The sequence below is a fragment of the Brachycentrus maculatus genome, unplaced genomic scaffold (genome assembly GCF_059751285.1).
Source record: "Brachycentrus maculatus isolate JH-2025_06_01 unplaced genomic scaffold, ASM5975128v1 h1tg000778l, whole genome shotgun sequence".
Lineage (NCBI taxonomy): Eukaryota > Metazoa > Arthropoda > Insecta > Trichoptera > Brachycentridae > Brachycentrus > Brachycentrus maculatus.
Window position 1 is genome coordinate 339,023 of NW_028281506.1, and position 25,044 is coordinate 364,066.

Genomic DNA, 25,044 nt, shown 5'->3' on the forward strand with positions numbered 1-25,044 from the left:
TTGTTTTATTATTATTGCAAACTTTATGTATGTGAGATTGAACGTAAGTATTTTTTTCTGTCTGTAACTAACTTCAGTCCATTCGAATTTCAGAAGATAAATTCATATTATGGCGGCACTTTCAATTACTGTTTGGCAGGAACTTGTTTGAAAATATGTATAGTTAGTTGAAGCTTAACCAAAATAATCTAGAAAAGATATTCTTATTGTTGTTGTTTTTTATTAAAATTATTCATAAAAAAAAAATTAAACTTGGCATGATTAAGTATTTAAAATACTTGATAGTGGTCAGGCCAGGAACCGGATTAATCAGTGGTTATGTATGAGGAGATTCATGAATTTGGAAGTGGCGAAAATTGTTTGCAAAGACAGATTGGTGTTGCATTCTATTCTCTCTGTGGAAAAGCGGTATGATGGTTAGTTAGTTAGCAATTGTTCATTCACTATGGAATGAGACAAACGGGATTCTGTAGCCAAGAAATCACATTAAAATGAGGTTGTTTTTAATTAGCAAATTGCTGGTCTTACAGAATTCTTTTATGAACAATTTCAATTGTGGGCATCTCTGTCTCACCCATTGGCACCAGTTCTTAACCTAATTGGGTACTTACCCTTAAGACAATTTTGTTTATTGAAACTATGGCATGTGAACAGATTAAATCTTCACTCAGCAGTCTCAGTCCACGTTCATTGATGGTTTTGACACTTATGTGGGACTAACTTGATACGATATCAAACAACTAAATGAAGAATAGTGTGTATATGAGTGCCATGTATTATAAATATTTAGTAAATCAGTATGGTTCTTCGAGCGCCTGACATAGCTGCTGAGAGAACCACGCTCCATCATTTATTTAATTTTCTCCGGACATTTACATCAATTCTCAAGTCTACAATTCTTTGCTCATCTATAAATATTGTGAATGGTGTCAACTTGAAATGGTTAAAAGTTATAATTTTACAAAGGTTAGCTGTTAACTGATGAAAGTGCATCAAGAATGTCATTGAATATAGCAATGTGGCTCCTAAACGGTGTTGTGTATTTCTAAGAATCTGTGCCGAATGAACACATGTGGCAATCGGGCGTTAAAAAGTGCTTTGTGTTCGTCCCTTAAGGGTACGTTACAACCATATTGTATTCACCCGAAACCCCTAGCTTCTCGGGAATAAATGACTGCAATATAAATGTGCAAAGGCAATAATGATCCTAGAACATGCGCTTAAACGGCTAAATTTTATGAAATCGAACTACAACCTTAAATACCTACGCCAGCTCCCATTCGTATAAAAGCGAAAGCGGAAAACCTCATGTCGACACAAAACCATCATGTCGGATCACGGAAGGGCGACAAAAGAGGATAAAAGTGAAGTCACATTTGAAATGTGCTAGTCTGGAAGTTGGAAGTTGGCCATCCACAATGACGAGGAGCTCAACAAGCTGCCCTCCAGCGTGACGACCATCGCTCAGGAAGGCATCCTGCCCAACACCTTGGCCATTCTCCAGCCCATGGGATCAAGAGGAAGGCATTTTAATTTGTCGGCTTTTCTTTTCCCCGCTCCAGACTGGACGGCCCGAGGCCGATTGACAACGTTTTAATCCATTTGTTTTTTGTATATCATTATCATCATCATCCTATTATTATTATTATTAATGTCTTTATAAGCGCCATTGAGGTAGTATTTTACGAAAATGGCGCTATACAAATTATCCAAATTATTATTATTAAATAAGATTTTTTTCTTATAATTGCAGGTATTTGGCTTGGGTAACAAGACTTACGAGCATTACAATGAAGTGGGGATATATGTGGACAAGAGGCTGGAGGAGTTGGGAGCCCGACGGGTGTACACACTCGGTCTTGGTGATGATGATGCCAAGTAAGTTACGCTCAACATTTTATTCATTCTTTGGGTTTCCCTGTGTTATAACTTAAGTATAATTTATGAGGATATTATTCTGACAGAACTATACACCAAAAAAGCCCCAAGAGGTTTGTTAACAAGCAAGGTACACACGTTTCTATGATCTTTATTTTTTTTAAATTTAAGTTTTACTTAGTAAATACCACTATTTCTTAAAATCTACTGTGACACATGTTTCGATGCATTTCGCATCATTTTCAAACACCGTATGTGAAGCTAATTCTAATATTTATACTTGATCCTTGGGACGGTGAAGGTTGAAGAGGGGATAGAAGCTGTTTCTTATCTTTATTTATTTATTTAATTTTTATTATTATCTTCCTTACTTAACTTGCTAAACTCTTTACTGTGCTAGTAATGATGATAACTAGTAGACATGTATGCCTGGTAGTTCCCCTTAATGTAATTAATCATTAGTGTAACACTCGTGTTAGGGCCCTCAAATATTTAAATAACTGTTTAATTTAAAACAAATAATAAAATTGACATGCTCAACAAATAATACCATATGTGGTTAGTGTTCTTTATGTAGATTTAGCATTATTCATTATGTCATGTCAATGTATTCAATTTATTTCTAACATGTTAAAAACTCGTGGCTTATCCAACTTAAGGCCGGTCAATTTTTTTCCCGACAGGAATTCTGAACTATTTATAATATGTGTCAGATGCTGCCTTATTACAGGTAATACACCATAAAAACAAAAAAAATAACGAATAGTTTATTGTTTGTCAAATTATATTTGTATAACATTTGTATGTAGTCTTTTTAACAAGTACTAGCCATATTTTGAATATTGAAAGCATTAACTTTGTGGATCATAGTGATATATTATTTTGAGAAATAATATATCACTATGAAGAGGAAGACCGAGAAAAACTTGGCACGATCAAGTATGCCAAATACTTGAAAATGGTCAGGTTAGGAGTCGAAGCAATCGGCGGGTATGTATGAGGAGATGCATGAACGTAGAAGAGGCGTAGAATATTTTCAAAGACAGAGTGGTGTGGCGTTCTATTCTCTCTGCCCACCCCTGCGGAAGCGGCGTGATGGTTCGTTAGTTAGTTAGTTAGAAATAAAAACTCTTAAGGGTTTATAAACCCTGAAGGAGGGCAACAGGTTGTTGCCGAAACTACTTGGTTGTTAATAAAAATGTGAGTGGATCAAGAAACAAAGTCTTTTTATTTCTCAAAATAAAACAAGTAATCAGCCAGTTTTCTAATAACTTATTTGGTAAAATCACTCATTTTTTTGCACCCGCAACGGTGTTGTAAATCACTGTCATTCTGTCATTTCTGTCTAATGGAACAGGAGTCATTAGATGAAATAGAGCTGTGAGGACGAGAGACATTGATTAATGTTTTGGTGCCACAAATCATCAGACTGCTGTAAAAAAAGCTGATTTTAACAAAATAAAGGATTATCTGTCTTCTCGTGAAATTTTACAGAAGTTTACCGAAGAGTTCTGGCAAACAAATTATTTTATATAAATCAGTATCATACTTCGATCTTTTAAAATCATAAAAGCAGCATTACTTGTGAAACTGAAGAATCAAACGATGGTTTTTTCGGATTGCTCAGAGAATACATTTTTTGCTTTTGACATATTTTGAAAGACCTAAACTGAAATTTGGCATTCATTTTCGGGCACGTGTGTAGAAATCCATACTACTTTGAAGATATACGATAATGCTGTGTAGATTTAATAATCCTTAATAAATTGTTTTCGAGAATCAATAATAATGGATTAATTGCTATTTTTTAAGACTATAAATTGGAATGTCCTTCCAGCATTGAAGATGACTTCATCACGTGGAAGGATAAGTTCTGGCCGGCCGTGTGCGAGTACTTCGGCATCGAGAGTACCGGAGAAGAGGAGATGATCCGCCAGTATCGTCTCCTGGAGCAGGAAGACATCAGCTTGGAACGGGTGTACACCGGAGAAATTGCTCGCCTTCATTCCTATATGAATCAAAGGCCGTATGTATTTTCCTCCTACCATATTATGATCTAGACTTTTAAATAAATTTAAGAAATTAATATGGCTCTCAGAAAATGTTCAAGATCCTTTCCTCATCTGCATCAGATTCACTATGTTCTATGTGATTCTGAAGACTTGCGGCATATTGGTATTCAAAAAATAATATTGAAAATTTTTAACCATTGTCCTCTTATAAACTCTACATATATTTTTACTTAGGTTGTAATTTTATTCATATTTAAAAAAATATATTTATTAGCAGCATTTCTACTTACCCAGTCTGATTTCAGAGCTTTGGTCTTTCTCAAATATCTTAACAAAAATTAGCTTAACGAACCACATATTAACATTCTCTTTTTCATGTTCTTATAATTGTGTGTACAGTGCAATGATTTAACAACGGCTTTGTAAAACCTTCACTATTTTACTAAACATCCTTAGAATTTAACAATGATAAGGTTGATTAGTAAATTTAATTTTGATATGTATGGTCCAAACCCATACCTCATTAGCAAACCCGCACTTTTGTTTTATTATTTCGTAAATTTAAATAATTATCAGGCGAATTTTGAACATCTTTTTTGAGCAGTACTTATTCAGTTGCATACATAGATTTGAGAGTGATTAGTTTTTATTTTGTTTTCAAATACGTACGTATGGGTAGTGCAAAAAACATGATTGTAATAATAATTATAAAGCAATTTTTGAAGTTAGTATGTAGAGATTTATATGACAATTTTGTCTTTATTTATTTTTAAAGAATACTTATCGGCGGAACATAACACATGTTTTTTATTAAAAGCGGAGCTTTGTTGCCGTATAATCTCTTAAAGTCTCATAAATTATATGGTTTTGATTGTTCGTCTTTTATTACACACATGTTTTGAAGTGCTGATGTTGAATCAAATGTTTTCTTTGCAGGCCATTTGATTCTAAGAATCCATACCTGTCTCCTATCAGAGTAAACAGGGAACTACACAAGGGTGGAGATCGGTCTTGCTTACATATTGAGTTTGATATTGATGGATCCAAGATGCGCTATGATGCAGGCAAGTCAAAATACTAGGCCACAATGTCACTTTTATAATTATTTTATATTGTCCTGCATTGATACCTGAAGCACATGTTTGATAATTAACTCTTATCCTTGTGTCAATGCAATGCTGTGTCCTTTATACAATTTGGTGTGGATGACCACCATACTTTTAACCATAACCTCTCCCTTTGTGGAGGATGTTTTAAATTGATAATTTTTCCAATTTGTTAAAAAGCCATTTTAAACCTTAAACAATGTGAAGCAAGTGAGTTGAGGTAAAAAGTCCATGATATTTATATAAGGTAACCCAATAGTCATTGAACACCTATAATTGCCATAAGTATTATCCACCTGTCTCTTTATCTTTTCTCTTCTTTACTTCTCTAGCAGTAAATATTTCAAAGAAATAATTTCATTTTACAAAAAACAGTTTTTTTTCATTTCCAGGTGACCATCTTGCTATGTTCCCCGTGAATGACAGTACCTTAGTAAACCGACTGGGAGAGTTGACTGGCGGCGAGTTGGACCAGATCTTTTCTCTCGTGAATACGGACACGGACAGCTCCAAGAAACATCCATTCCCGTGCCCCACTTCCTACCGGACTGCTCTCACCCACTACCTCGAGATCACGGCCATCCCCCGTACCCACGTACTCAAGGAGCTCGTGGAGTATTGCTCTGACGAAGCAGTGAGTTCTTAATCGTTTCCTTTTAATAACTTTATTTCAATTAAATCTATTAGGTTTTCTGCGTTATAATGCCATGTGTTGCTGGCACATCGCTTGCTGTTTCAAATTATGTTGCAACATCCATTATCAGGACTGATGACGCTCTCTTAAATAGATTTCAATTTTCCTCCCATGAGCAACTTAGAGATGGACTGCTTGGAGCAGTCTGTGTTAACCGCTTTGAGTTGCCGTAGTTGAACATTACAAAAATCCCAATCCGCACACTGAATTATTTTAGTGGTCACCTGACTTTTGGACTGCGACTGAACTTCTCCAAGCAGCTCATTTTCGAGCTGCTGAGGACTGTAAAATATGGATTATTTGGCGGATCTGTCTAATTCTATTTACCGTCACAAAAAAATCTGCAGTGTCATCGGGAGCGTTTCCTGGTACTGATCCCCCATCGCTAGTGCTAAATAAATTAAAATCTTTTTCAGGATAAAGAAAAGCTCCGTTTAATGTCATCGACATCGGTGGAAGGCAAGGCCATGTACTCCTCGTGGGTGGCTAATGACAGCAGAAACATTGTTCACATCCTGGAGGACATTCCTTCCTGCAAGCCTCCCCTGGACCATCTGTGTGAGCTTCTGCCGCGCCTGCAGCCTCGCTTCTACTCCATTTCCTCCAGCCCTAAGGTAAATATTACCATTGACTACTCTGTAATCCAATTATAGGACAGTACATAGGGAGTTTATCTACCAGTTCAGAGGAATGGAATCAAGTCCTTGTGTGGGGACTCCAAGCCAAAATCAAGGATCGAGTTTGAATAATCCAGATTTTGAAAAATTTCACTTACATATTGGATGAATGGAGACTCAATTTTTCTCGTTTGTACGCTTGGTTACCATACTGGAAGTCCCAGTTTCGTTATCTAGGGAAGAATATAATTAACAATCAAGTAAACATTGCGTTGATTTGATGTAATGAGATGGACCGTTGAGTAAAGAAAAGGGTTGATAAAAAAAGATTCTGACAGGGATTGATTTGTAGCAAATCTGGCCACCAGAAAGGGGTGTGGAAGGTTTTCTCTCGGATATACAATATATAATAGAGGTCCAAAAATAGATTTTTGTAAATATTGGGTAGTAAAAAAGCAATTAATAAAAATTACCATGCATAAATACTTGATTAAATACTAATTCCATTATTAATACTCATCCACTTCTGATTCCTTTATCTGTAACTGCCCATTGACAAAAACAAAATAACCACCAAATATATTTATCAAAGTTATTTTATAAGTTTTAAAATAGAAAATCACAAGGTTAGTGCCTCAAATATTGATTTTATATTTTATTTATTACATAAAACAATTTTCTTTCCTTTAGCAATACCCTACAACTGTTCACATCACAGCGGTGGTGGTGCAGTATGAGACGGGAAGCGGTCGCGTGAACAAGGGAGTGGCCACCACGTGGCTCTCCAACATGAAGCCAGAGCCGGGAACCAACAATCCCGTAGTGCCTATCTACATCAGGAAGTCACAGTTCAGGTTGGTTATACATAATACTAATATTACTAACACAACAACAAAATATATTTTCTTCTTCATCTTACTCCTCATTACTGAAGGTTGTGACCCTTGTGGAAGCAGCGACTCTTTTCCAGTTATCCCTTGACTGCGCTATTATGCTGCCCTGAACAAAATACATTTGTTTATATAAAATGTCGCTTATGAAGTTTGTAATCATATTTTTATTAATGCTGAAAGAGAATATTGAATGAAGGGAGGGAGGTGTACGGTGTTTAAAGAGTTGATGTTCAGAATGTGTGTAATATCATCAGGTTGCCAGTACGGCCGCAAACTCCTATCATCATGATCGGTCCGGGCACCGGCCTCGCTCCCTTCCGAGGCTTCATTCAGGAGAGACAGCTGGCGCAGGACGAGGGCAAGGCTCTGGGGGACACCGTCCTCTACTTTGGCTGTCGCCACAAGGAGCAGGATTACCTCTACAGGGAGGTATGTACCCGACTATTTGCACTATTTCACGGGGCGTTCTTAAGTTACTTGAACATCTTATGTAAATGACCTGGTTTGTTCTAAGAAGTCGGCTTGATATAGAAGGGGATTTTATGATCCAGGGCATAGGATCAATCCGGACTTGACTCTGCTTCATAACATTTTTGTGAATGTATCTTTGTTTAATGAGATACTCGTAACACAAGCCGCTTATTTTTTTTATAAAAAAATAGTATGGAATTGAAATATTAGTGTATATCGTAAGAAATCAAATAGTTATGCCTCCATGCATGAGATTTTTGTAAATATGGTTTGATTCATAAAATTCTCATGAATATAGCCCTGATGCATGAGATTCTCAATAAATAAAGCCTTGGTGCATGACATTATTTATGTAATTATTCATACTGCAACTCATTATAATATAAATAAGTTTATTATTTATAAGTTTTTATTTTCATTTTTACTTATGTACAAGCGCTAATCTGCCAACTAATTTCAAACAGCTGTTTGTAAATAAGATTCTCATGAACATATCCCTGGTTCTTGTTAAAATATATTGTATTTTTAGCGAGCGGAACTGAACTGATAATAAATAAACTTTTCATTTTCTAGGAATTAGAAAAGTATGAAGCGAGTGGATTGTTGACCCTCCGTCTTGCATTTTCAAGAGACCAGAAACACAAAATATATGTGTCACACTTATTAGAACAAAATGCCGATGAGTTGTGGAATATTATAGGAGTTAATAATGGTCATATTTATATCTGCGGGTAAGTTGGATAACTATTTCTCATTTATTGGTTTATTTTTTAATCACAACTGAAATTGTGATATTTATGTATTTTTACTAAGAGCCCAGAAATTAAGCTATCTGCAATAAACCGGGACTGTTCCGAATTAAGTTATTTATTTATATTACACAAATGTTAAAACGGTGTCATTTCCAATTTCAGAGATGCCAGATCAATGGCTTTAGACGTCCGCAACATTGTGCTGAAAGTAATCCAAGAGAAAGGAAACATGTCAGAAGCTGATGCCGTGCAATATATCAAGAAGATGGAATCGCAGAAGAGATATTCCGCCGATGTATGGAGTTGAGGATGTTGTCTCCTAATATATTTATATTACATGATAAACATTCTAAATGCAGCATGTCTGTATATTTATTATATTATGACATGATGCTACTCACGTTTCATTGTATGTGGACTGTAGGCAATTATTATCTAACAAACTATTTTCTAATGCTTCGAACATTTTAGCGAATTTTATTTAGAAATTTATAAATTGTTATTTTTTTTCCTTCTCAATCATCCAAAAGATCAAGTGAAATAATTTAGTTAATCAGCATACATAGCAATATTAATATTTTGTGTCATATATTTGTATGTATATACTTTTTTCCAAGAAAATAAGTCTAAAACAATATTACACCCTTAATAGTCAAATGACCTAATTCAAAATTTGCATAAATCGAGTTACATGTACACAGAGTTATCTTGTAATACCTTCTATGTAGATGTGAGGAATATAATGTGACATAATTAAGTTGCCGTTTTTATTTTAGATACTTGGAAGGTATTATAAGATAATTAAAAATTGAAGGATCGTCGCAGTCTTTACGTGAATTGTTAAGTACATCCGGCAGATTACCTTTCTTGTCAGAAGGATTATTCGAGTTATACTTATTAAAGCCATGCATACTTACATCATTATTATTTATTTATACTTATTTTGAAAAACTAGGTTTGGGTGCAGGAAAAGGATGTAGGTATTGCAAGGCGTAAGTAGCATTACAACAGAAATATTTGTAACAGAAAGCAAATGCAAGAAAAAGGATGTCGTTCTAATATTATTACTTTTAAGTAGCAACGACAAAATATTTTTTTCAAAAAGAAAATATGTCTATGGTATATTAACTCAATTTTTTGGATTAGGTCAGTCTACTACATATTGCGTGCGCATCATTAACATGAGCGTGTATGATATATTTTATATTATTTAAAATTCACTTAGCATTTTCAAATCACTATTAAAGAAAATACAAATGAATTTATGTTCTAAGGATGCATACGTATCTAAGATTTAATTGATTTTAAAAATTTAACCCCGTATGTGAAATTTTAAGGTTTGACCTTTAAATCAAAACTAAAATAAAACAAAGCAAAATTGAGTAAAATCGTATTGGTTGCCAAACTAAGAATTTTTTATGTTTTTCAAGTTTCTGACAATGCCCTGAGCAAAGGCGCTGTCATAAAAAAAGTGATCATATATTGTGCTTTTTAATATGAATAAAATTGAATTATTTGTTAGTAAAATATTTTACTTCAGTGTTTTTTTTACCTCGGTTCTGTTTTCAAGGATTCCGAGAAATGTTTTTACATATTAGTAAACATATATTTCACAAAAACCGAGATAGTTCTTAGATTTTTTTTCATTTTATTTTGCCAGTTGTTCAAATTACATTTACAATTACAAATCACAAAAAAAATGTTTCGTGAAAATCTTTTAGCTTAATATGAATGCATACGTATACATATATTATGAATAAATAATTGTAATGATTTGGTCTACATTTTATTTCTTAGGTTTATGTATATCTCGGCAGACTTTGGAGTTTATGATAATAAATGCTGATTTGTGATCAACTTATGAACCTTGTCTGGAACAATTAAATATAATTACTCAATATTGTACGACTTTCTGACCTTTTTATCAGATCAATTTGGAATATAAATTAACCTTGAAGCGGTTTCTTATAAATTCCTTTACCATTACTCATTACTCATTTCTTCATTAGTAATTTTCCACTTTGAAATTCAAATACCAATGTATTTTTGTGAATTATAGTTTTTGTGTCTATTATTATTAACTCATATCCGCTCCCGAGGTGGAGCATATGGAGTCCACTAACTGTCTCCAGGCTTTTCTGTCGGCTGCCATCTCCTTCGCATTCTCCCAAGTCAGATCTGCGTCCCGAAGTTCTAACGAGAACTGCTGACGATTGTCAACAGTGGTCATCCTGGGTGGTGTGAACCTGATGCCTTGTAAAGGGTGATTTTTTAGTAGCTTTTGTTTTTTTTTTTTAAAAAAACACATAAAATTCAGAGAAATGCATGAAATCTTTATTTGAATCGATAGTACGGTCCATATAATTTAATGTTTGAAGATTATTTCATTCAAATGTTGACCGCGGCTGCGCCTCAAATGGTCCATCCGCTTAGTCCAATTTTGGCATACACTTTTCAACATTTCGGCCGGTATCTCACGAATAAATGCTTCAATGTTGTCTTCTAATGCGTCAATCTAAGCGGGCTTATTAAAAGACACGAGCCTTAACATAGGCTCACAAAAAATAATCTAAAGGCGTTAAATTGCACGATCTAGGCGGCCAATTGACCGCTCCCAAACGTGAAATAAACTGTTCACCGAACTTGCCTCTCAATTGGTTCACTGTTTCACGCGCTGTGTGGCATGTGGCACCGTCTTGTTGAAACCACATGTCATGCAAGTCAAGTTCTTCCATTTCGGGCAAAAAAAGTTGGATATCATTTCACGGTAGCGCTCACCATTCACAGTTACATTGCGATTCGCATCATCTTTGAAGAAGTACGGTCCACAATCCCACAGTCCAGCCCACAATCCGCACCAAACAGTAACTTTTTCTGGATGCATTGGTAGCTCTGTATGTCGGTATATCCAACAATGTAAATTTGGTGCGAAATTTAGTCACAATAGTCCGAATAGCCGCTTCAGTGGGTCGATTAAACTCCCAGAGATACCGGCCGAAATGTTGGAAAGCGTATGCCAAAATTGGAATAAGCGGATGGACCATTTTAGGCGCGGTCAACATTTGAATGAAATAATCTTCAAACATTAAATTATATGGACCGTACTATCGATTCAAATAAAGATTTCATGCATTTCTCTGAATTTTATATTTTTTTTCAAAAAAGAAAAACCGATAGGTACTAAAAAATCACCCTTTAAAAGAGGCAAAGTTGATTAAGGCTCTCGGGAGGCATCCAGAGTACATGGCCAAGTCAACTGAATCGCCTTTTCTTGACGATTCACTTCTTGTATCTATAGGGTATTTAAATTGTTTGTAGGGTCAGGCAGGGTAATAAGACAAAGTTCTAATGTTTTTAAAATTTTCTCACTGACAATTAAATATTGAAATATTTGGATATTACATTATTCCTTTATGAATTCTTACTGAAAATTAAAAAAAAATAATAACAAAAAATAGGTATTGTGAGAGGCTAAGGATAATGGAAATAAATACCAGACAGTTTGGATTAAATTTGCAACATTTAAATATTAATAAATGTTATGTATGAGTTTGGCCCTTTGTTATTTAGATCTTTAAGACAACTGTAGTTGGCCCTTTGGGGTAACATTATCATCATCCTTAAGGTCTATGTTATTGGCCAATCAACATTTTAGACCTCTGTTAACGAAAAACTTTTCGAGCCAAGTTTAATCGTTCATAGCATATTATGAATAGTCCATTCATTAGCCCCAATTTCACTTTGCTAATGAATTCTTCTTCTTCTGACTAAGCACACTCACACATAAGTGCACCAATGGCGTTATGGTGATAACTTGGTTGCTATAACATGAAGACAAGGGGTTCAGCCCAGTGCTACAGTCCAAGGTAAGAATCCACATCCACCGATCTCTCGTCCATAGCAGCCAAACTGTGAATTACTACACTATGCAGGTGGTAAGACAATATGTATTCTTATTTTTTAAGACCAATCTAAATATAAAATTAAATTTTTGTAACAATTTTGGTTGTTGAGATATGAGTATCCTCATAAACTAGTCACCTCCCTATTTTGGGTCCCAGGGCTGGATTTCCAAAAAATGCAAAACCTTGTTTCATTATTTTTTTAGAAATGTTTAAATACAAAATTTCACATTTTTAACACCTTCAGTTTTCTTCACCTTAAGTTTATGTCTTGAAAAAAAATTGTTAGTGATTTCACTGTTTTTATGGTAAACAGTTTAGTCTGCATTTCTTCGTTGTATATGCGTATTATAGAAAATCAATTTGGGATGATTTTTATTAATTAGAGTAACCTTGCATTTTGATATTCGGTATTCATAAATACGCTATTTATTTATTTGAAGTTACCATTTCCACATTTGTCTTGTGAACAATAAAATAAATCTTGCTTTTCATAACAACTTTTGAGAATATCATTTAAATATCTAGAAATAGAATTTAATAATATTAGCGATATTATTGAGTGAGTAAAAATTAAATCATACATCTAATTGTGAAATATCAAATAAATAAATATTAAGAAAACGTCAATGATTGGTACTAGTTTGTATTAAAAGGATGTGTAAATGCGTAAATGTGAACCAATTATGGTTATGCGAAATAAGTGCACTTTGGATATATACATATAAAATTAATATATCCTGTTTTTTCTTATGACATGTATATGTTAGCATCAACATATTTTATTTTGTACAATAATGTTTGTTAAATGAAATAAAAATAGGCCAATTTTTGCAAACCTACATTTACGGTAAAACAGTGCAATTTTAGAAAATGGTAAATTTTGTCCCTGTTCTGACTATTATATCAAGTATGTATTTCAAGCAGGTTGGGTTGTTTTGTACTACAGATGTATGTTTATATTTTTTGTATAAAAATTTAATTCATTAGAATAGCCAAATTATGATACGTATTTTGTAAGATAGGCACATATTTTGTGATTGCACAAATTCTTAATTAAAAATTCATTATCAATGTAAAATTTAATGTGACGGTTGGTCAGTTTAATGTTATATAGTTTTTTTTATAAAGGCTGTTTTTAATAAATTTGGGACAAAAGCTTTTATTACTAAATATAATTGTTTAAATTTTTATAGCACTTGTTTTATTTATATAAATTGACATACGAGTACTTCGTCTGCTTTCGAGAGTGATTTCAGATTCTAAGTTACTGTTCATTTGTCATTGATTTTGATTAATTTAACTAGCCAATGAAAACTGGAGTAAGCTCAACTGCAATTTGTAAAATCAGAAACAAGCAAATGAACAGAAATTTTGTTGTCAGTTACTGCTCCCGCTTACAAGCTATTCTTACTTACTACATACTTACATATTCTTGTGCTTTGTCTTCGTCAGCAGGAATGTTTTGTACTGACTTTTCTTGGTTGAGCTGCATTTTATATAATAAAACAAAAACTCTACAGTTTTTTCTACATTTCTGAGATGATGTCGGTAACGAAGAAACCCGGTCGCTGGTCAAATAAAATAAAAGTGGAAAAAAGTAGTTCTTGCTTTATTAAAGGAATAATAATTGACCATTTACAAAAACCTCCATGGAGCTCATCTCTTACAAAAAATGCATTTTTTGCCTAACGTCCAAGTGACTCTGAAATCTAGCTACGGCTTATGCAACACCGCTTATCATGGCCCTACTCAGGCTTCAACTTTTTCAGTTTTATAGTCTATGCCTACTCGTGAGTGGATTTACTCTTTATGTTTAGAGTTACTATATTATTTCATGTAATTCATGAGTGAAAATTCTAGGCTTTAGCCTGTGAATTTAGTGTTTTAACACTCAAAAAATGTTCCTAGCCATATATGTGTATATATATATATATATATATATATATATATATATATATATATATATATATATATATATATATATATATATATATATATATATATATATATATATATATATATATATATATATATATATATATATATATATATATATATATATATATATATATGTGTGTGTGTGTTCGATTTACTTACACATCTCTTGTATTGCAAAGATATCTGGATTTTACCGTAGGAATTTAAATCGGATAATTTTGATAAGCGAAATTATCTCCAGACTAGGTGAGCCATCAGTATCATATTGTAACCAGTCTATGGTAAAATCCATAGAAATAAAGTTTTTAAAATAAACTTTTAGATTAATTTACTATTATAAATCGCATTATTTTTACTGGTTACTAATACTTTATATAACATTGCATATATCTATGCGTGTTTAAATAATACAAAAGTAGGAAAAGGGAAAAGGAATTTAAAAAAAAAGTATGATTAAAACGAAACTTATTTATTATTAAACTTCAAAAATATTAAAACATATATACAAGAGTTTCATGTGCAAATTCATAAAACTTATACTTATGTAGTATTTCAAAGCATGTTCATAGAACTGATACATTTCTAAAGAAATAATATACTGCGATGAAATTGTCAGTTTGGCACCTAGAAATCAGTTAGTACAAAACAAAACAGATTTAATCCAAATTTCAGTTCGTTTCACAACTTAAAGAATAAATGACAAGAAAATGCAAATCATATATTTTTCAAATAAAAATCATCCAGCAATTACAAAAACTGATCTATGAAATGTAGTTATAAGAAAAGTGTTTACAATACTATGATTTTTATCATATGTTAAATTTACAAAAAAACAAATCTTCATTCATTTTTAAGGCGTAGAAATAGTCTTTTGTGGTAAAAATTAATGTTCTGTAATTGATGGATTGGAAGATAAAATTGTCTCCACCTATATAATAATTTCCAATCAGAATTGGCACCCAGATGACAAATCAAATTATTTTACTGTTAAGTTTTGTGTTGTTATTATGGTAGAAGTGTCAGTTATACAATTTTTAAAATGAGATAACATAAGAGTGCTATTTAGCATTCTTTTTCTTAATTTTATACTTTTTACAATTTATGTCTAATTATTATAATTTTCTTTTCTTTACAATTTACTACTGTGAGAGTAATACAGCGAGTAAACTAAAGGAGTGTAAATTATTTAGGTCTTCATTTATTTGAAAATAATCCAAAGAGGTTACTGAAAAGTAGTATAAAAATATTTATTATTAAACCTTTCCAACACATATTGAGGGCATTATAGAAGCCAATTCAATTTATCCACATTGGTTTTTTATACACGTATATAGCACCTTAAATTGTGTTCTTTACAAAATGATTTCCAGCTTCCTCACCATTGATTACAAATCTCGTTTGAATGACAAACAAAATGAACAGAACCATTCTGATATTGCAAACGATATTTCCATCTCTCTTTGGAGAAAGAAAGTCCTTTGTATAATTCTGCTCAGTTCTGATATGAAGTGCCAAACTATAGGTTTCACACATTGTCTCGTGATATAACTCACATGAAAAGGGTTACGATTGACAATTTCCAAAATAGACGTGTCGTATCCGAATGAAATAGAAGTTCAAAATTATTAACAGCAAACATTTTTAATACATTCTCTAATAAATTTATAATTCAAAACTATAAAATATTATTTTTCTAGGAATATAACTCTAAGTAAAAACTCATAAAACTGGTATACTGCAAGATGAACTATCATTGCAAATTGGAATCAAAATAATTATTCAGCTGAGTAATAATATGTATTACATAATATGAAAGGATATCCTGAAACCCACGCTGGACAAGTAATATTCTCTTCTACCAATTTCTTCTAATTTTATTGTGTAATGTTCGTTTCTTACTAAGATCAAAATAGTTATTCGGCAGAGTTATAATATGTATCGGATAATACGAAAGGATATCCTGAAACCCACGCTGGACAATAATATTCTCTTCTACTCTCCGTTATAAACTTAAGCATTATTGGGTCCGCATGTGCGGATATATGGGTATGTACCCATATTGACAATATGTTAACGGCCTAATTACTAGTTTCTGGTGAAGTTAAGTCACTCTGCATACTTGGGATTGTGAACACGCAAATTATTTATTAAAAGAATCACAAGACATGATCGCATGACTTCGCATCCATGTAAAAAAAGTTCAAAAATAGATCTAGGTATTAAAAATATAAATATTCCGAAAGTAACAAAAAGAAACACTAAGAAAAAATATTACGTCCAACATGTTTTCGAAGAATCTTCACTAACTCGCCTTAAATTATCTTACACCTCAAATATTTACAAAATAACTGTTTCTGCATTTTACAATAAACTTAATAATCACATAGGCTTAAATCTAATCTTAGCATTATACGTTGCATACACCACAGAAATATTAGTCAAGTTGGAGCAAGCAATCTTTACAAGACGGGTGCGCGGGCGTGTTGCGCGGGAGAGGGAGGCTGGTCGAGGTCGCTCAGTACCGTCCGCTGCGTCGAGGACACCCAAACAACATAAACACACTGTTTCTCTACAAAATTAGGGAGAGTCAAGCCATTAAAAATCAAATAAATGCAACAAAAAAACAACTCTATTGGGTTTTCCAACATTTCCAAACAAACATGGGGGCACCGTGAGCGGAAATCTATTCCGACGGTGTTAAGTCAAAGGCAACCTGTTGTATGTACCTTATATACCTTTAAAGATCAGACTGCTTTAAATAATCCTGCGTTCAGTCAATATTCAATATTACAAACATAAGAAGGACAATAAATACTAGCGTACATATTATTATGGAAAACCCAACATTTCTTAGTTCTATACTACGCTACACTAGTAAGAGTAACACGGTTATTTGTATTTAAGAGGAACAAATATATTCTGTAAGAAAATCTTTCTTCTCCTACACAAGAATTAGTAGAAAAAGTTAGTTCTCAAATAAAATTATCTTTTCGTAATATTTATCACTAAAGGATCACAATAGTAAAGCCGTTGCTCAACATAGTTTATTAACTTATTTGCAAAGTTTTCCAGCTTAGATTTACTGTACAACTAACCAAGCATATTACACAACACAATCCGATTATATTGAATACTTAAGGCATATTGAATACATTATTACTTCTTATTTGCGAGTTGGAAAACAATACCAAAATTGTACGACCAAAAGTCTATAAACTAAAATATAGAAAAGTGAGCAAAGGATCTTTTTAATATTCAATAGATACACAATGTAAAACTATCGGTTACTTGTTGCTATTTGTAGTAAGTTGTAGTCGGTGCTTGATGCTTCATTTACTTAGAGGTATTTCAGAGCTCGTTACAGTCTAATTATCCATTTATAAAATAAAGAGCAAATGATTTTTTTTGTCATTACGCTTGATGTAAAAAATTGTCTAAAAATTAATCACTCATTGTTATGTGATATTTAAAGATTATGATTAGATAATGCACATTTAAACTAAATTGACATGAATCATCATGCTTGTGTAAAACATCCGAAACATCCAAACAGAACTCACAATCTAAACAAAATTTTCCCAGTAAATAAAAATACACAACCAGTAAAATATTTCAAAGAATTATCTTAAAGATAATGCAAATCAAAGAAATTTAAGTGAAAAACTGATTTGTTAAAATGGCCAATGTTTCGGGGCCCTAATTATTTTGCTGATCCGCACTATTGGTTGGTGAAAATCAACAACCGAAGACAAATGACAATAGTGGAGAAACCCCTCTTCCGGGGTATGGTTTAGAAAGGAGACGGTGCGAGTGATGAACGCATCCAACGACGGTCCCTTTGTTACAGTGACTAGGTGTTGCGGGAGAACATTTCTTTACTTTCTTGTACAATGCAATGTCTTCAGGATTCTTCCTCCAACCATCCTGCTAATCCTCTCACAACCAACTCTTGATTTAAGGATATCACTTGCTGAAAAACAAAGAAATATAATTTAATAATAAAAAAATAAACAAAAATGGAGCAAAAATTGTATTCTCGAAGATCATTGCATATTAATTGAAATTAAGTTCATCTTCGATTTGTACATGATTGAAAATTAAGTTCAGCAATATAACATTAGTGAAATTTCTTAAAATGTGGAATTGAATGATATGAATTTTGTATAATTTATACAGCGCCATTTTTATAAAATACCGCTTCAGGGGCGCTTCGCTGGGATTAAATTATGAGTTTTGATATTCACGCCGCGTTTTCATTAATGTGAGCACCTGAAGCTTCTCCCTTTCAGTTACATTGTGAATGACATCTTCTTTGTGGATCCCTTTAATTTAGAATTTACAAGCTTTTTACAGCAATATGTTTGTAGTAAGTATATAGCTGGTGGTTACCTGGGGTCCCAGCGTGAGGTACAGGTACACCTGAGGCACTCCTTCCTCGCTGTATCCCACCACCTGCGCCTGCAGCAGCTGGCCGCTCGTCAGTCCCGCCATCACCTGCACCGCTTCCGGAGACCATTCCGCTACACACCCAAAACCAAATTACACCTTGTGTGAGTCAACACGTGTGGAATATTAAACAAAATATATAAACTCTACATAAGAGTGCGGTAACTAGCCACTCGGCAACGGTATTAATTGATATTTATTTGTACAAATGCATAAATTAAACTACTACTTGATACATTTTCACTTGTTAATTGTGTTTGGTAAATAGATATTTGGGAAAACTAGGAACACTAGGGTACACTAGGAACTAGAGAGTGAGTTCACCCGTTGATGGGTATCTTCAGATTGGTGATGTACACATTTTATGAAAACATTTTTTCTATAAAATGCGGTAATAAACAGCAGTTTCTGAAATTTATGCTGTCTTCGTGTATTTCAAAATTAGCATTATTCAGCATTATTGCGAAGCTGAGTAATGTTAATAATTTAAATGATTAACATTATCGCAATGCCAAGGACAAAGGACAAAGACCACAAAATAATGTCATTCAATCCCTAGTGCTAGTCTGTTCAACAGGTCATTCGGCAGAATCTATAAAAGGGTGTTTTTTAAAGCATTTTCCCACATTTGGATGTTTACAACTGAATAAATTTTCTAGATTAGGTTTACAAGTGAATATTTTGGGTTTAAAACACTGGTAATTGTTGGAATTCTAGCAAATGCATATAAATAAGTTACCGTCAACGGGAGATATGTCGGCGAGTTGTACTTCTGTGGCCTGGAAGGGAAGCATCATGAAGTCGGAACGGATCTGCTTCAACAGGGAGTTGTTGACATTCATAAAGCCTCCAAAGTCTACCAGTTTCAGTAGTGACGTGTTCTGTTCTAGGTTCGTGGTGATGACTTGCGTCCTGTACCAGTTGTTGGCTGTGGGGGCTGCGCAAATCATGCCCTCTGAAAAATATTGACAATTAGAATATAAATAAATTATTTAACGACAACATCTATTGTCTACCGGGGCAACCGTTTAAGGGAGAGCTTCCTACATAAGAAACACTTTGGCAAAAAAAAAGGAAAAATACTAAACGCCCAGTGTTAACGCTTCGTAGTTTCAACTGCTCTCGTTAGGTACTTCGAATTTCTAATGTGGTCAACAACAAAAAATATGTCTCTTAGTTAGAAATGTTCTTCAACTATACATTGATTAGATCTCTTTTCATTTATGTTAACTGACAATACATGAATACTTGATAGCAGTATGTGATAGAATCCTAAAAATTGATAAGAAACGGCTTCCTCTTCAAATCCTAAAGAAATGATACTTCATTCTGTTTTTGATACTACAGATACTCTAGCTCCTGATATATTTGATAATTAGACATAAATAAATAAAATGTGTATCAAATCATATTTGGGTAACGGAAAAGAGTAAATAATAACCATTAGGTATTAATAGTAACGAATATCCAGCATCTCGCAAAAGCCTAGTTGATGGAAGCAGCAGTTTAGATTGAAACATTGTCAAAAAGTGAAAGACATGAATTGACATATTATTTTTTGACATCTCATCAAAGATGAATATGGATGAATATGGAAGAATATGGAAGTCTGGGCATTTACGGGGCTTACGACCGTCATAGGCTGGTTTAAGTGATCACTTTACACACGTGTAACATTCACCAATTCATATTCTTCCATATTCATCCATATTCATCTTTGATGAGATGTCAAAAAATAATATGAAAATAACTCCTGTAATTGGAGATAATCCAGATTTTGTGAACAAGTATTTGGACACACTCAAAATGTTGTAAATTGACATATTATTAAGAAATAGAATGAAAAAATTTCCACTTAAAAGAATGATAATTTGATACCAGTTATATTTTCTGCCACATATGTATTTCAGATTATTACAATTGTTATTATCATATAATTATGCATCTTGTAAGCTTTTTATTTACCCCAGTAGGTACATTGTGATACTGAGAACAGTATTATTTTAGAAAATTGAGACAATGTAAGATATTGTCATATTTATTGCATTTGAACCGCAGTTCATCAATCAAAATATAATAATTTTGTAATAAAACATAAATTTATCGCTAATATTAACACCTTACATTTTGACCCCTACTATCATTAACATAAAAAAATGCATAAACTGTATTGAAGATAAACTAATGAAAAACAATATTTAAATAAGAAAACAGTAAATAATTTAATAAGAGTGATATAAACTATTGTACTTTTTATTGAAGATGAGACATTCTCTAATGGGAGTCCTAAATGAACGGGTCAGATATATCCAACGAGTTAACACTTCATTGTTTTAGTTTACGAATACATATCAAATAGAGAATCGAAAGAATAATTGAATTTGAAGGATACAAAGTGATCATAAGCTTTTTCGCACCCTTGAACCAAACGTTAACCATATCAAACCCTTTAACCTGTCAGCGAGTGAGTTCTAAACTATCTGCGTGAGTTTAAAAAAACATTTGAGCTAAAGGTTAGAGACAATATTGGGTACAATAAAGTGTGTATAAGGATTGTCCTAGTCAACTGACCTGCGACCTGCTGAGGCAGAGTGGGCACGCTGGGGTCCTGGTAGCACACCCCCATGAGCGTGTGCAGGATGTGCAACGAGGGGTAGGTGGGGTGCGTGGGCTGCTGCAGGAAGATTTGGGAGGGGGATACGTAGCAGCTCACAATTGTGTCATTGTTTACACCCTCAACTAGATTTAACTGCAATAAAAAAAACATATAATCAAAATACAGAACACAAAAATAACGATATGAAACATACATTTGTTATTGTATTTATTAATCAACTTTTTTCCCGTACATCCAAAAATTACATGTGATCCGAAGCGGGGTACAAAAGACCCCAGTTCATATTTGTATGGAAGTTGTATGACGCAACTCGTAACTAAGAGTCAGAGTCATCGGTTCTACATCCTTTCTAGAGCCAACGAAACAAGAGAAAGACAATAATCAAAAGGCCGGAAATCGGATCAAACAAAAGTGAAGTAATTGAATTGTCTCGCTCTCTTTTTGTGGTAATACTACATTTATTAGAGTGAAAGAAATAATATTTCGCTAACAGACTTTTTAACTTGCTGATATATAAGTACATATATCTTGCAGTACCGACTGGTTGTACTTTTTATCAAAAACAACATTTTGAAACATTTAAAGATGTGAAAATATAAAAAATAAAAAAGGGAAATTTTATTTTATATTATTTTTGAGATTACAAAAAATATGGAGTATGTAGCTCTTATAATACTAAAGTAAACAGATTGAACTTCATATGTGGAGGATTTCAATATCCCTGTTCAAGCCGGCTATGTTAATAGGTATACATAACATATTTTTACAAATTGACATTTTCCAACAAAATAACTATTTTACTGAACGTAAAATATGCTCTTTAAACAACTCTTGTAGCTTTTAACCTGTCTGGGTGTGAGTTTCTCCGGACAAAACTGTATCTGAGGAGTGAATTTGTTTTTGTTTTTTTTTTTTTACTTTTAAATTTTTATATTATAGTCGATGCTATAAGCAACATGTTTTCTTGAATAAACAAAGATATTTACCCCAGTAAACATGATTTATATCAAAATTATAGAAATATCGATAAATCATGTTTTTAACATGTTTTGATATAAATCGTGTCATAAATCATATTTTGTATCGGCCGTACATGTACGTCCAAACTCCTTTGAGAAAAGTTTGGTATGGCCGTACATGTACGGCCATACTCCCGGACAGGTTAAAATCTTCTCAATAATATACAGAGAATAAATCTTAGTAAATAAAGATAAAAAATATAAAAGCTATTAATTAAAAAAAAAAACTGTCCACCTCCATAGTAAAGTGGTGATCACGCATGAGATCTTAGTTACATTCTCGATTAGTCAATTATGTTAGCCAGCAGAATGTTTAACCAATATGTTTAACCAATAGTGTGACACTATACACTGCCTTAATTTAACCACAAAAAAAATACAAATTTTAACATTAATTACTGGACTTTGAACAATGATATATGATAGAAATCAAAGTGTAGAAACAATTATTTATAGTCAAAGAGTTGACAACAGGAAGTGAAAAGATAAAAAAATATTATACTTACCTTTATTAAGATGCCGTACATGTACGTCCAAACTCCTTTGAGAAAAGTTTGGTATGGCCGTACATGTACGGCCATACTCCCGGACAGGTTAAAATCTTCTCAATAATATACAGAGAATAAATCTTAGTAAATAAAGATAAAAAATATAAAAGCTATTAATTAAAAAAAAAAACTGTCCACCTCCATAGTAAAGTGGTGATCACGCATGAGATCTTAGTTACATTCTCGATTAGTCAATTATGTTAGCCAGCAGAATGTTTAACCAATATGTTTAACCAATAGTGTGACACTATACACTGCCTTAATTTAACCACAAAAAAAATACAAATTTTAACATTAATTACTGGACTTTGAACAATGATATATGATAGAAATCAAAGTGTAGAAACAATTATTTATAGTCAAAGAGTTGACAACAGGAAGTGAAAAGATAAAAAAATATTATACTTACCTTTATTAAGATCAGATATTCATTCACAAACTAACCGCAGAAAAAAACAAGTGTGGTTAAAGATAAAATTTTATGTAAGATTAGATGAACCAAATAGACGTATAGGAAATGAAAAAGGGATATCTTTCCGGTGCTAAAGGACATCTAAATATAATTGAAATATGGAAAAATGATATAATAATTGGCTTACATTATAACAGTCTGACATAAGAGAGAACTCCTTCTCGCACAATTCTTGAGTTATGTCCTTCAGAGATATATTCGGGAATCTCTTTTCAGGAAGCCTCAATCGAATCATGTCTAATATTATGTCCACATCGTGCTGTGAGCCTGTAAATAATTAATTGATTAGCAATCATAAGTCAATTATGTAATTTTTACATGTTTATACTTTATATTATAAGGCTGTAGCGATACATATTATTAATCTGTTCAACTCAATGGAGGAAATTGCGATTTTTCATTAGAGAAATGTCGATCCATAGTATAAATAATAAGCCATGTTTAAATCAAAACTAAATTGCAATCCGAGTATCTCATTCTAAGAAGATTAAAATTGAATCTGGGTACTGCCAAATCACATATATCTGCGATAGTTGCGTAGCGAGCGCATTATGTAGTGTTAGGGAGTAAGGACAGTGGAATGTCACATTTCCGAGAAATCCTCAAGAGGCAAAAGCGAGTGACATTCTAATAATAATAATAAAACCCTTATCCGCACCCCAATGGTGCATAGGGCACTGCGTCATATAAACGCAGTGTTATCTTGATCGTTTACACATGAAGGAAAGGTGATCAGCCCTCCGCTTCAGGTACCAGTCCAGGGTAATATTGAATAAATATAACAGTGCAAAAATCACTAATATTTATTTGACCCCCCTGGGAATCGAACCCGGGACCTCCAGAACGGTAGCCGAGCATGCTGACCATTACACTACGGAGGCAGACAAGTTCTGTACATTCTATGTCACACAAAAAGAAGAGAAATATTAGTTACAAATCAGTAATATACAAGATTATGCTACGCTTTAGATGAATACATTTCCCGAAAGAAGCAAGCTTTTACTTTATCCCAGTTTATGTAACTTACGTGGCCAATACCATGCCCTGAATAAAATATCAAATTGGCCTAATCACTTTTATGGTATCACGGTTTTATTATGAATTAAGTGTTCTGGTAACCATCGGGTTTTACCCCAGTTATGAAAATGAAATTGGCACTCTAAAATATTCCGCTTTTTAAGAGATTTATTTGTTACGCTGGCCCAGCTATTATAGTGGAAAATATATCATCTTCCCATAAACATCCTGTGTAAAAAAAAAAGAGAGGATTTTCAAAATGTATTATCGTTTTTCTCTATCCGACCGCGCAATACGGATAAATACATGGCATTTAGTATAGATCTGTGTTAAACTATGTAGGAATATTTTGAATGAATATTTTTTATCAATATCTCAAGATAGACGAATAAGAATACGGAAGTGTGGGTAATTTACAGGACTTACGACCTGTAATAGGCCGGATTAAGTGACTACTTTGTATACATGTAGCATTCACCAATCTACCCATGGTTGACAACTACACTACACAAATTTAGGAAGTTATATTTATACTTCAATTGACAAGTTGCACATGCAACTTCTTCGGCAATATATATGTATACACACATATAAATAATATAAATAACTCCTAAAAGATTTGTACATCCCAAAATTTTGTGAAATATTTTAGAGTTTAT

At 33.0% G+C, this 25,044-nt stretch overlaps 2 protein-coding genes across 4 annotated transcripts in view; one reads left to right on the forward strand and one right to left on the reverse strand.

Annotated features, from left to right (window-relative positions):
- Cpr (Cytochrome P450 reductase) overlaps positions 1–10,196 on the forward strand; it is a 35,540-nt gene extending 25,344 nt beyond the window's left edge. Inside the window, exons 5-13 of the mRNA XM_088275063.1 lie at positions 1,754–1,878; positions 3,716–3,904; positions 4,827–4,954; positions 5,389–5,630; positions 6,107–6,304; positions 6,998–7,161; positions 7,455–7,629; positions 8,245–8,402; positions 8,586–10,196. Coding sequence (XP_088131189.1) covers positions 1,754–1,878; positions 3,716–3,904; positions 4,827–4,954; positions 5,389–5,630; positions 6,107–6,304; positions 6,998–7,161; positions 7,455–7,629; positions 8,245–8,402; positions 8,586–8,730 — 1,524 coding nt within the window. The 3' untranslated portion in view covers positions 8,731–10,196. The remainder of the gene's footprint in view (positions 1–1,753; positions 1,879–3,715; positions 3,905–4,826; positions 4,955–5,388; positions 5,631–6,106; positions 6,305–6,997; positions 7,162–7,454; positions 7,630–8,244; positions 8,403–8,585) is intronic.
- Positions 10,197–14,716: 4,520 nt separating this feature from the next.
- spoon (A-kinase anchor protein spoonbill) overlaps positions 14,717–25,044 on the reverse strand; it is a 52,688-nt gene continuing 42,360 nt past the window's right edge. For all 3 annotated transcript variants that reach the window (XM_088275060.1, XM_088275062.1, XM_088275061.1), the window contains 5 exons: positions 23,496–23,635; positions 21,284–21,461; positions 19,452–19,667; positions 18,656–18,786; positions 14,717–18,236 (listed from right to left, as the gene is read on the reverse strand). In XM_088275060.1, coding sequence (XP_088131186.1) covers positions 18,168–18,236; positions 18,656–18,786; positions 19,452–19,667; positions 21,284–21,461; positions 23,496–23,635 — 734 coding nt within the window. In that variant the 3' untranslated portion in view covers positions 14,717–18,167. The remainder of the gene's footprint in view (positions 18,237–18,655; positions 18,787–19,451; positions 19,668–21,283; positions 21,462–23,495; positions 23,636–25,044) is intronic.